General features: G+C 42.5%; 1 protein-coding gene across 1 annotated transcript in view; it reads right to left on the reverse strand.

The window, feature by feature from the left end:
* Positions 1-268: 268 nt before the first annotated feature.
* Positions 269-13,827, reverse strand: part of LOC125490730 (zinc finger protein 142-like) — a 44,422-nt gene continuing 30,863 nt past the window's right edge. Inside the window, exon 2 of the mRNA XM_048630927.1 lies at positions 269-3,507. Within this exon, the coding sequence (XP_048486884.1) occupies positions 1,689-3,491 (1,803 nt within the window). The 5' untranslated portion in view covers positions 3,492-3,507 and the 3' untranslated portion in view covers positions 269-1,688. The remainder of the gene's footprint in view (positions 3,508-13,827) is intronic.

The following is a 13,827-nucleotide window of genomic DNA, read 5'->3' on the forward strand; positions in this document are numbered from 1 at the left end:
TAACTTCACGTATAATTTTAGTTCCGGCGGCTCAAATGCTGCACATTAAATTAGATTTTTTGTAAAAAAAAATAATTCAAAAGTTTATGATCTAAAAATTATTTTTACTTAAAAATTTTGCAGTCACTGCAATAATTTATCCGGTTTTGTATATTTACCGTCAACTGTACCTACTCAACAAACTGTCTTGCGTTCGTTCATTATAATTATTTAAAAGTAGGTTCGTACCTAGTTTGCGAAATCAACCGTATTTTTTCATTTAGAAATCAGCACTAAAGTTTCATATTACAGCATTTGAGCAGCCGGACAGGCGATCGGTGTCAGTGAACATAGTGTACCATACAAATAAGAAGCCAGCCTTCGGCCAACATTACCGCGGGGGGGGCTGCGCCCGCGCCCCGCAAAACAATACCCGTATGACCTCTGCGGACTAACGCCGCCATTTTGTAAACAACAATTTTGTAAAAAAAAACCATTTCGTACCATAATCAGGCAATAGATTATTAATTTAGCATCAACTTTGTAGGTATTTAAATATTCAGCGCTCGCGTTTAAAAATAAACGATCGGGCGGGTTTACATGGCGGATTTTTTTCAATTGTGTTTTGTATAGTATTTTTTTTCTTAATATTGCCGCAAGTGAAAACGTATGTTTTATAGTTTAAACTTTATGACACTACAATCGGATAAGCTACACATATGTTTTTTTTAGCTTGATATTTTCAACCGATTTCAGTTTGACTTAGTAATAAATACAAACGTTTACAAGCACTTTTAAAAATAAATTGTTCGTTACAAAATAGCAACGTTACCCGCCACCATAACGTAACATGACCGAGGCTCCCACAAACGACACACCTAATGAAATTTAATACTAATTACGTTTAATGTTGATCACTGCCCAATAGTACGTATCTTTGTGCTTAAAGTCACTCGAATACAACAATATTTATAGTATAGTATAGTTTAGCTAACAATGGAACAACGGCCGCGCGGGCTCCGTCCGACGCGGTCCTACAACGTAATATTATCAACTATTTGTACTCTCCGTGGCTTCTCCAAAATATATTTTTATACAATAACATCTACTTTACCGTTACAAAAGTCTAACGTTTGAGGTAGATCGGTTGTCGTAGTACATCTTACATCTACGTGGTTCGTGGCACCGTCGCTTGTACTGAACGGGCGGCCCGGACCGGCGACCGGACCGGACGGCCGGCGCCGGACCGGACTGCGGTTGCCCAGTGATCAACATCAGACTCGTACTACGACGCTATCGCAGCATAATCATACATACTGATACATTTAAATAATAATTAAGCCTAGGGTGTATTTCTTCTCCCGATCGAAATTAACGTTTCAAAAACTCGTCTCGGATCGACTCAACGGAACATATCGGGGAGATAATAATCAATAAATAAATAATCAATTTCGTAACGTTTCATATATCACCCGTTTAGTAAATATTTCTCATATATGAAGTTAGACTCTCGTAAACTAAGGAGCGTCGGGACAGAGCAGCTTCTCCGTTAACTAAATTATTACGTCACAAATTTTTCAGCAATCGCTTGAAGGCACACAGCGTTAAATGTAGTACAGTTCCGCGCCGTCACGCGGGCGCGGGGCGATGTGGCTCGCCCCCCCGCGCCCCCGCGCCCCCGCGCGCCCCCCGAGACAGTGTGGCGCCCTCTAGGCCGGCGTGAGCGTGAGCGTGACGGTGGCGCGGCGCGTGGCGCGGCGGCGCACGGGCAGGAACACCAGCGCCGGCAGCAGGCTGAGCGCGCCGCCCGCCTCCTCCAGCACGAAGGGCTGCATGGTGAGCGGCGCGTGCGGCGCGCGAGGCACGGCCAGCAGCGCGCCCGCGCCGCCGTGCGCCGCGCGCAGGTGCGCCTCCAGCGCCGCGAACCCCTCCGCGCGGAACTCGCAGCGCGAGCAGCAGTAGTCCTCGCCCGCGCCCCCCGCGCCCGCCGCCGCCTCGTCCGCCGCGTCCGGCTCGCCCGCCGGCTCGGGCTCCGGCTCGGGCTCGGGCTCGGCCGCCGCCGCCGCGTGCGCGCGCTCGTGCGCGAACAGGAAGGCCAGCACGTCGGTGGTGAAGGGGCAGTAGGAGCAGGCGTAGGGCTTGTGCTGGTCGCGCAGCAGCTCGCGCGGCAGGTCCAGGCGCGGCGGCGGCGCGGCGTGTTCGGCCAGCAGGTGCGCGCGCAGGGCCCGCGGGCCGCGGAAGCGCCGCGCGCACAGCGGGCAGGGCTCGGCGGGCGCGGCGGGCGCGGGCGCGGGCGGCGCGGGGATGCCGTGCGTGTTGTGCTTGTGCACGCGCAGGAAGTACTTGCTGCAGAGCTCCTTGTGGCAGATGTCGCACGTGACGCCGCCCAGCTGCGCGCCCTGCTCCAGCGAGATGCCGTGCATGCGCTGCATGTGCGTGCGCATGAAGTACTTGTTGCACAGCTCCTTGTTGCAGATCTCGCAGAAGCTGGAGCCAGCGGCGGCGGCGGCGGGCAGGCGGCGCTCGTCGGGCGGCGGCGAGGGCGAGGGCGAGCGGCGCGGCTCCTCGCCCTCGTCCAGCCGCTCAGCCGCCAGCTCGTTCAGCTGCGAGATCATGGTCTGCAGCTTGCGCAGCTCCTCGCTGGCCGAGCCGGGCGAGCCGCCGCGCTCCTCCACGATGAGGTTCAGGGGACTCGTCTGCGAGTCGCGCAGCGCCGCCGCCAGCTCGTCCGGCATCTCGCGCTTCACCAGCGAGCTGAGGTCGAGCTGCGGCGGCGGCGGCAGCGAGGGCGGGCGCGGCGGGGAGACGGGCGGCGCGGGCGGCGGGGCGGGCGGCGTGGAGGGCAGCATGGGCGGCGTGAGCGTGGGCGGCGAGCAGTCGGCGGGCGAGCGCAGCGGGGGCACGCCGTGGCGCCGCTCGCGGTGCGTGCGCAGGAAGTACTTGTTGCAGTACTCCTTGCAGCAGATCTCGCAGAAGGCCTCCGGGTTGACGACGCCGAGGCGGCGCAGCGCGTCCGGCTGGAAGCCCGCGTCGCGCGCGCGCCGCGCCGAGTCCGGGGACAGGCGGCGCGGGGTACCGCCGGACTCCTCGTCGGAGGCGCGGCGCGGCGGCGACGGCTGCAGCGGCGAGGGCTGCGGCGGCGGCGGCGCGGCCGGCTGCGGGTCGCCTCCGTCGTAGATGCCGTGCTTGTTAGCGCGGTGCGTCTTCAGGAAGTATTTGTTGCAGAACTCCTTGCAGCAGAGGTCGCAGTAGGCCTCGGGGTTGAAGATGCGGGGCGGCTCGTGGCGCGGCAGCAGGCGGAAGGCCGCCAGGGGGTCGAAGGGCGGCAGGGGCAGGTCTCCGAAGGCCAGCGCGCTCTTGTAGATGTCCTGCATCTTGGCGTGCAGGTCGAGGGCGGGCGGGGGCGGCGCGCGCGTGGGGGCGGCCTGCTTGCGGCGCTTGCGCCCCGGCGAGCCGCCGCCGCCGCCGTGGTCGAGCTCCAGCTCGCGCTTCACCGCCGGCGCCACCGACATCGCGTCACCGCCGCATCTGGAAGGAAGGAAACAAACAAATTGTTATTATGGAAGTAAAGACATGTTGACTTACAGTGAGTGAACCCTTTTAATTTGTACAATGATAACCACACTCGGCTGGAGGAGAACCTTTTTGGTATCACTTCTAGCATCAATGAAAGAAATAGATTTCAGCAGCGTTTAACAAATCTAAATAAAGAGGCGCAAGGAAAAAAACATAATCGCATAAAATTGTTATGAAATCCAAGATAAATATAGTGAAATATTTATTGTATTTTTCAACTGGAACTAAACGACAGATTCATCTGACACGGCTACGACGGTCGATCCACAAACCCTAACATATTTGTGTTCTCTAATTGTTTAACTTAGTTGATGTTTGAATAGAATTGAAATTACTACGAGCACTTATTTTTCAATTACCACTCAAATAAAATTATTTAATCTTTCAGGTGGTGCACCACAAGGCTCTACCCTTAGACCATTGATATTTTATAACCATTTTCTATTTCGTAAGAGCCAAAAAATCCCAGAATCCCATGGTTTGCCGAGTGTAAATTAAGTAGATATGAGATTGTTTTGTCCCATAGATTAAGATCAGGTCATTTGCCATTAAATAAGTTTAAATATATGATGAAAGTTGTAGGCTCACCGGATTGTTCAGCATGTTCAGTAGTAGAGGACTTATATCATTTTTTGGTAGAATGTAAACAATATAATTCGGACAGAGCAATGTTATTTCGAAAACTTCGAGTCAATCTAATTGACGTTGGTGCATTTCAGACTATCCTTTCAAATCCATGTTCTATTGAGGCCAAAATTTTGTATAGTTATGTAAAATATTGTTTAGACTTAAGACAACCCTAGTTTAAGATTTATTTAAATAGTGTATGTCTCGATGAGACTGACATGGTCACAGTTTATTGTAAGTGACCTAAGTCTCTTTAATAAATAAAGATAAAAAAAAAGAGCCAAAAAATAATATTTTGAAATTATGTTAATTTAACAAGTTTGCGAAGTCAGTAAGTGCACTGAGATGTATTTAACATTATAATATATATTTTTTGAGTATTGTACATAAATATAAAAAGTATATTAAGGGTTCACTAGAGTACATGTACTAGGGATAGATGATAGCATTATGTTCATTTACGTTATCTTATATGAATCTTATAAGCCATAAATAAAGGTATTTATCAATTATTTATTGACATGAAAACAGAAATTTCGGATATGTCTGGTGACTACCAATAGTGTTTAACAATGTTAAGATAGGTACCTGTTATTTGCAGTGAGATCCAGGTTTACTGTTATAAACTACACTCCATACACAAAAAAAAATTCATAACGTCCTTATCATCATGTTTATTCAAATTCTCAAACACCAAATAAAAACGAAAAAAAAACAACTGTTAAAAGTTCAAACTTGGAATATGTCACGTCATGGAATTTTGAATTTCGAAGCCCGGAGTCGCGTGCTACCGCGTGCGCGCGCGCCCAAAACTAGTATGTTTTAAGTAAAATAGCGTGTTATATGATTTTTTGGGTGAAAATGGCAAAAACTTGGAGTCCCCCTTCCCCTACCATTGATTGTTCGACAGCTCGTTCGACAGGGGGCGAAAGGTGCATTATGGATGTAAGCCCGGCTTACATGGCGTTGGCTATTAAAAATGTATTATTTATCCCGATTTTAAGTAAGTTTGACAATGGTAGAGTGAAGCCTTATAGTATGTAGGTAAAAGGTACATGCTAAAATCTAAAAAATGCATTAAGCAAAAATATATTACTTAAGTACTTACTTTAATTAAAATATTAATCCATGTGTAATTGTATAAGTTTTTAGTTTCTAATTTATTCCCGAGATGGCGCTGTCTAACCAATTCTACATCTCGGTATGGTTTGGTTTTGGATATGTCGTAAAAGAGTTGAATGTATTTTAATTGTTACCTACTGCAAAAGTGAATAAACGTGTCAAACAAAATAAAGTGAAGTTATCAATTACCTAACCCGCAAGAAATTAAACATTGGTGCCGAAACCCGGGAATAAAGTGCGTGTACAGTGAGGTCAGTGAGTGATGGACAAAATATCGTGTGACTGTGAGGTCTGTGAGTACTCTTGAAATATACTAGTAAAAAGTGTTAGAAAAATTTGAGTCAAAAAAGAACTTAGAAGAATTACTGTTGAAATCTATTAGTGAAAAAGACTTAGAATAATTTTGCCAAATTTGGGACTTAGCTGAATTAGCGTGAGAAAAAAGTGTTTGAATATTTTCGTAAAACTTGGACTTAGAAAATTTGCGTCCAAAAAAATGTTAGAAAAATTCTTCAAAAGCTGAACTTAGAATAAAAAGGGTTTTAGTTCTATCAATTAAATATGGAGGCGATTTTATTACGACAAGAAAATAGATATGAGACACTAATTAAGGCTGAGAGAAACTACAAAAAGACTAGTAAAGAGAGATTAAAACCTACATATATAGAAGCACGACTGGAAAATTTAGAAGCGTTATGGACAGAATTTAAGGGAGATCATTTAGAGATTGTGACTGGTATGAGTAGAGATGAGAAGAAAGAGTCTGAATATTTTGAATCGGACTTTTATGAACAGGTCGAAGACTTGTACATTTCATATAAGACACTAATGAAGGAACATCTGAAACAGCTTGTGCCAAATCAAAATGTCAGTGCGCCTGCTCAGAGTCAACCAACAGGTACAGCGGGAGTTAGCTGTGATGTCAAGTTACCTCGCATACAATTGCCGACATTTAAGGGAGGTTATGACGAATGGCCAGCATTTCACGACTTGTTTCTGAAACTTATCCATGAGATCACTCTTTTAAGCAATGTCCAGAAACTTCACTATTTAAAAAGTAGTTTAACGGGTGAGCCAGAGAATCTACTTCGGAACCTACCAACAACAGACGCAAACTATGATGAAGCGTGGAAGCAGTTGAAACGTCGCTACGACAACAAGAGATACAATGTAAATGAGATATTTAAGCGACTTTTTAATCAAAGGGCTATAAATTCAGCATCGTCAACTGCAATCAAACTGCTGCTGGACACTACTACGTCGTGCCTGAAGTCATTGGACAATATTGGTGTTGCTACGTCATCTTGGGACTCTATCGTTAGTTATATTGTTCTGTCTAAATTAGACCAAGAGTCGCGAAAGCAGTGGGAATACCAACTTAGTGTGAGTTTGTCTGATGAGTTGCCAACTTGGGCACAACTTGTAGATTTCCTTGAATGTAGATTTAGAGCTTTAGAAATGGTAGACTCATCTGATATTTATAATGTGAAACCCTCATGCTACAATGCCAAACAATCTAGCTCCTCGTTAAAACAAAAGTCGTTTCATGCCACCACCTCAAGTGTACCAGAAGAGAAAAAGGACAATAACAATAGTATTAGTTGCGGGTTATGTTTAGGACAACACTGGCTTTATCAATGTAAACAGTTTGGAAAGCAATCTCCTCAAGAGCGAGTTAGTGTAGTAGAATCAAAGAGATTGTGCTTCAACTGTTTGTCACCGACACATGCGGTAAGGCAGTGTCATCAAGCTACGTGCTGTCGACGTTGCGGTAGACGTCACCACACGATGCTTCACTATGAGAGAGATATTCCGAAATCAACGCAGTCAGAGTCCAAATCTTTCGAAAGAGATGTAAAACAAGCAGTAAATAGTGTAGCTTCAACTGCAGATGCAGAGACGAGAGTAGTAGCAAATTTTGTTAAAGATGAGCACACTGAAAACAGTGTTTTATTGGCTACGGCTATGGTCAAGGCTAAATCAAACAATTGCTATGCTCAATCCCATGTAATCAGGGCCCTTCTCGATCAAGGGTCCCAAGCATCCTTTGTTACAGAGTCAACAGCTCAGTTACTTAGGCTGAAAAGAGTTCCGGTGAATGCTTCTGTAGCTGGCTTGGGTGATGGTGAAACTAAAATTAAAAATATGGTTTCACTCATACTACAATCACGCCACAGCCCAGCTCTATCCATTCGTGTCAATGCGTTTGTGATGTCATCATTGACATCATTCCAGCAGGCATCACCTGTTAATGTTTCTGATTGGCTAGAACTGAGAAACTTACCACTAGCTGATTCGGACATACAATCACCCAGTCGAATTGATATTCTACTGGGAGCTGAAGTATACGGTGAGATCATTTTAGAGGGTTTGATAAAGATCAACAATGGACCTATCGCACAAAATTCTTTGTTCGGTTGGATCATTTCAGGTAGAGTTCAAACTAATCAAGCTTCAGCAAAACCAGTGATCAGCATGCATGTGCAAGTTAAAGAAGACGTTCTTCTGAAGAAGTTTTGGGAACTGGAGAACGAACCAGATGGTATAACAAAACGGCTGACGAAAGAAGAAGAGAAATGTGAGGAGATATTTAATACAACTTACCAGAGAGATCAAGAAGGCCGCTATGTTGTGAGACTGCCATTCAATACAGAGGATCCTGAGTGTCAATACGGACAGTCACAAAACATAGCAAGGAAGAGATTCGCGTTACTAGAGAAAAAACTGATGAAGAATCCAGGTTTAAAGAAAGACTATGAAGGTGTTATTGAAGAGTACGCTCAGCTTAATCACATGTCTTTAATTACCAACAGTGAAGAAAAGAACAATGAAAAAGCGGTATATCTACCTCATCATGCGGTGGTTAGGGAAGACAAAGAGACTACAAAGGTTCGTGTCGTGTTTGACGCATCCTGTAAGGGTGTCAACAATGTGTCTTTAAATGATAATCTCCTTGTCGGGCCTAAACTACAACAGGATCTTCGTCACATCCTTATGAGGTGGAGATCTCATCAAATATGTCTAGTGGCTGATTTGGTAAAGATGTACCGTCAAGTTCGAGTGCATCCAGATGATACAGACTTTCAGAGAATCTTGTGGAGGCCGTCGCCCGACCAACCAATTCAACATAACCGGCTATTGACATTAACATTTGGGACGGCATCCGCACCCTATTTAGCAGTCAAGGCTATGCAACAATTAGCCAAAGATGAGATGCCGAATTGTTCAAAGGCAGCAAAAATCACGCTAGAAGACTACTATATGGATGATTTAATGACTGGTTGTGACACAGACGCGGAGGCTATTGAGATTTACGATGAAATGACCAAGTTGATGAAGTCAGGTGGCTTTCAATTGCAAAAATGGTGCAGTAATAGTGAAATATTACTGAAGTATATTGAGCAAGAGAATCAACAATTGAATAAGTCCATCCCAATCAAAGTTGGCAACACGGTTAAAGTGTTAGGAGTTAATTGGAACAAGCAAACTGACAGCTTCGAGTATACAATATCATTGCCAAGAGTTAACGGACCATTCACCAAAAGATCAGTTCTTTCGGATATAGCTAGGCTGTATGATCCGATGGGTTGGATCGCACCAGTAGTGATAGTAGCTAAAGTATTTATTCAAAAATTGTGGAAATCTCAACTGCAATGGGACACTGATCTGACACCAGAACTTTTGAATGAATGGCTTCGATTCAGAAATGAACTCATCAAAATAGTAGGCATTAATATTCCGAGATGGATTCACACAAGCAAAGAGAGTCGAGTTGAGTTGCATACTTTTGCGGACGCTTCTCAAACTGCGTATGCAGCTGTGGTATATCTTCGGGCAGTCGATGCGAGCAAAAATATTAGTGTGAGTTTAATCACTGCAAAAACTAAGGTCGCTCCTATTGAGAAAGAAGTTTCAATTCCTCGTTTGGAATTATGTGCTGCATTACTTGCTACAAAGTTAGCATTTGAAGTGAGCCAAGTTATGAAAATTCCAAAGGAAAATATACGAGCTTGGACTGATTCAACAGTTGTCTTGGCGTGGCTGAGAGGACTGCCTAATCGCTGGAACACTTTCGTTAGTAACAGAGTGTCAGAAATATTGACCATTCTAGACGTCGAACAATGGAGTCATGTTTCGACACTTTGCAATCCAGCAGATTGTTCTTCAAGGGGGCTAGAGCCAAGCGAATTGACAGAACATTCACTGTGGTGGAACGGACCGAACTGGCTTCGTGAAGAAACCATTAACATTTCAACCGAGCACTATTCAACAAATGAAGAGGTACGAAGCGTTAAAGCTTTATTCACACACACGGACAAGGAAGAAGAATTTAGTTGTATCTGGACAAAATTTTCAGATCTACAAAAAATGTTGCGCATAATGTCGTATTGCCGAAGGATCTTACAGATTAAACACGTGAAATTTTCGAATGTGGTATCAGTAGATGAAATTAAAACAACCTATATCATGTGTATCAAACAGACACAAGAATTTTATTTCAGTGAAGAGATCCGACAGTTAAAAACAGCAAAAACTGTGCAGAAGAAGAGTCAACTGCATACTCTTAATCCATTTTTTGATAAAGATGGTATTCTAAGGGTAGATGGACGCATTCATTACGCTCATGTAGAGTATGACAAAAAGCATCCCATAATTTTGCCTAGTAAATGTCATCTTACTAAGCTTATAGTTTTGGATGCTCATAAAAAAACGCTACATGGCGGTCCACAGGTCATGCTCAACATCTTGCGATCTAAGTTTTGGATCATTCGCGCGCGTGATCAAGTAAAGAAGGTTTACAGAGAGTGCGTAACTTGTTTGAGATATAGCAAACAAAACAACCAATTGATGGGACGTCTTCCAGAAGTAAGATTGAAACCTAGCAGACCGTTCAAATCAGCCGGAGTTGACTTTGCCGGTCCCATCAACATACGCTTTTCACCTGGTCGAGGGTCAAAATCATACAAGGGCTATATATGCCTCTTTATTTGTATGGCTACAAGAGCCATACATTTGGAGGCAGTGTCGAGCCTCTCGACACAGGGATTCATATCTGCATATCGCAGATTTATATCAAGGAGAGGTCATTGTCAAGATCTGTACAGTGACAATGGCACAAATTTTGTTGGGGCTAATATAGAGCTTAAAGAGATGTATAATCGTGCAAAATCAGAGCTTCCAACCGAATTTGTGCAGTTGCTTGCATTGGAACAGACTAAGTGGCATTTTATACCACCCAGTGCACCCAATTTCGGTGGCTTGTGGGAGGCTGGAGTGCGCTCTACCAAAACTCACTTGAAGAAAGTAATAGGTGATTCTACACTTACTTTCGAAGAGCTTTCCACGGTGTTAACACAAATAGAGGCTTGTCTGAACTCGCGCCCGCTTACAAAGTTAAGTGAGGATCCTGATGAACCTCTTCCATTAACCCCAGGTCATTTTTTGGTCGGAGAGCCACTAATAGCTATTCCTGACCAAGATTATTCAGAAATTCATGTAACAGGGCTACAGAGGTGGCGATTAGTCCAAAAAATGGTAACTGACTTTTGGAGACGGTGGTCCAAAGAATATTTAGTTACACTTAATCAACGTTATAAGTGGACGCATCGTCAAATAGAACCCGAAATAGATGATGTGGTGATAATTAGAGAGGATAATTTACCACCAGCTAAGTGGTTGCTAGGAAGAGTGATTGCGAGGCATAGTGGTAAGGATGGTATTACAAGAGTAGTTTCAATAAGGTGTAAAAATAATGTACTGAAACGCCCCTGTAATAAATTGTGTATTTTACCAAAAAATTGATACTGTGTTCTTTTGAGCAGCTGTAGCTTATGTTATAGGTTACTGGTTGCAATAAATTGTCATCGCATAGTTATTAAGTAGTTATTCTATGTTTTTTTCAAGGTATAGTTCCTATTCATTTAGAGTATTGTCACGGTGGGCGGTGTTATTTTCTCTTGTTTTCTTATATTGTGTTAAAGTTCTGTCAGCAAAGAGCTTATTAAGGCTGACGCCTTGGTGGGCGGAATGTGTAATTGTATAAGTTTTTAGTTTCTAATTTATTCCCGAGATGGCGCTGTCTAACCAATTCTACATCTCGGTATGGTTTGGTTTTGGATATGTCGTAAAAGAGTTGAATGTATTTTAATTGTTACCTACTGCAAAAGTGAATAAACGTGTCAAACAAAATAAAGTGAAGTTATCAATTACCTAACCCGCAAGAAATTAAACAATCCATTTGAGATTTCAAGTAAGTAGGTATTTTGGTAAACCAGCTATTTACCTATTATTATTTAATTCTTTGTCATAACAACGGATTACTTGTAAAAACTTGACTTCTCTATTAATTCAGATTTAATCTACCTTACGTACCTAAGTGTTAAGTTTTTGTTTTTTGTTTTAATAACAAAAAAAAACTCTTACAAAATTTTGCCGCATGTAAGCCCGGCTCCGGTCCACACAATGCTTTCCAAAAATTTGGAAACACTATCAGAAGGGTGTCTTTTGTAAATACTACTATCTCTGTCCCTCACCCTTGACGACTGCGCCTATCTCTTTCCCACAAACCATTGTAGTTTCTCCTTATAATTTTATCTTGCTATGAATTATTACTAATCTACTGCTTTCTGCTTCGATCTTGGGGCTAAAACCCCTCATTCTTATGTCCCTTTTAGCGTGTCGTGTGCTTATAATAGAGCATTGAGTAAGGTCAGAACGTCGAAAATGTAGAAAGTTCAAAGATTACCTATGTTGTGGAGAATACAATTTTATTATCATTTCTTTAGAGCTTTGTCATCGGATGTATTTTTTGCAGGTTTAAGAACACCGGTGTAGGTAACCCTAGTTCTAAAACCAATAACAAATACTTAACGTAATTTCTGGTCAGATATTTCATAATACATATTTTATAATTAAAATCTGATAAGCATGTGGACTGTGGAGCAAAGCAAGTACCTAAGTACTTATAGTAACTGATAGAAGAGTAATTTTTTGAGATCGTGTTTTAATCAACACTGAAATCTACGTTAAGTAGGCAATCAGTTAATTATTGAGTAACCGTCATCATACACAAACTACATTGGTTACAAATACGATCAATGTTTCTTATCCCACCGCTTAATTATATCTACATAATAATGATTTTTACGTTTATACGCCTATAGCCCTATACCTACATATGAATCTTGAGCAATATACTTTAGCTCATAACTTTTACTCGAAGAAGTAAAATGTAAAACGCTTCCCCCCGCCGCCATTATGGTAAAATTAGAATTTTTCAACAACTTTCGTCATATTTTTTGAATTATTAGGATTTATTGCCTCTGAAAGTAATTCCGTAGGAAACTTCGGTGGTTGTGTTAGTACTTATACATGATTAAAGTAAATACTTTATATACGAGTTGGTGTGACCTATATTTATGGTGTTTTTTATAGAAAAAAAAAATAAGTGTATTTATCCTGAAAAACCTTCGTAGGTTATACGTATGTTTTCGTACATGAATAAGTAATAGAAACAAAACAGAGCGCTTCAAACCACCATTAGCGCCACTAAGGGAAACAAATTAAAAATTTAAATTAAACGCCCAAAAAAAACCAACAACAAATCCATTAACGAAAACAAAACAACAGAAATAAAACAGTTGTACACAACATTACAAGTCAAGTGGCGCGGCCGCTCGTTAAGTTTGAAATATCGGTCGTGGGAGGGGGGGTCCCCCTCTAGGTGCGACCGGGGGGTGGGGGGGTGCAAATAAAATAAAAATAAACCCCGATTACGGTCGACATTTTATAATGGACGTCGAAATGACATGCGGGCGCCAGGCTACGGCGAGGTGTGGAGACGGCAAATGTTACTAGGTCGCCGGGCGGTGGCAGTTATGTGTTTTGAAATAGCAATTTCTGAACGCCTGTTATGATGATGTTTAATATTATTGTTGTGTTTTATGGCCGCTGACGTCTCGTTCGGAAATTCTTTGATGTGGAATGTTTTATTGTGCGCGGGTTTCTCGGGTTTTTGGGCCTACAATTAGCCCGGTATGTAAGTTTGTGGCGTAGAGGTACAGGGTTGATTTGTACAGGGTTAGAGTAAACGTTACACTTTTTATAGATTTTTAATTGTATCTTATTGCACAAAATATTTAAATCATTGTACAAAGGGTGGACTTAATTCTAAATACATTTTCTACCACTCAACCTAGAGGAAATGCAGGAAAAACATGTTACATGATGATGATATACCATTTAGTCAAAGGTTAGGTCTCATTTCATTTTAAAGTTTGATAATAAGTAGGGAAACATTATAAAATCATAGAAATTTAGCTTAAAGTTTATTAACTTCCTGCACTAGTTTTGGGTATAATTTCTACTCAAACTTGATGATATTTTAGGTTTTCTGTAATCCAGAAATCTTCATAAATTAAGTAAGTTACTTTTTATTAAAGAAGTGAGGAAAGTTACTTTTTATTCTTAATGTTTCTTCTAATGATTAAGAAGTTTGCAATAATTACGTTGTTTTCTTATATC

This window comes from Plutella xylostella, chromosome 27, assembly GCF_932276165.1.
Source record: "Plutella xylostella chromosome 27, ilPluXylo3.1, whole genome shotgun sequence".
NCBI classification, from domain to species: Eukaryota; Metazoa; Arthropoda; class Insecta; order Lepidoptera; family Plutellidae; genus Plutella; species Plutella xylostella.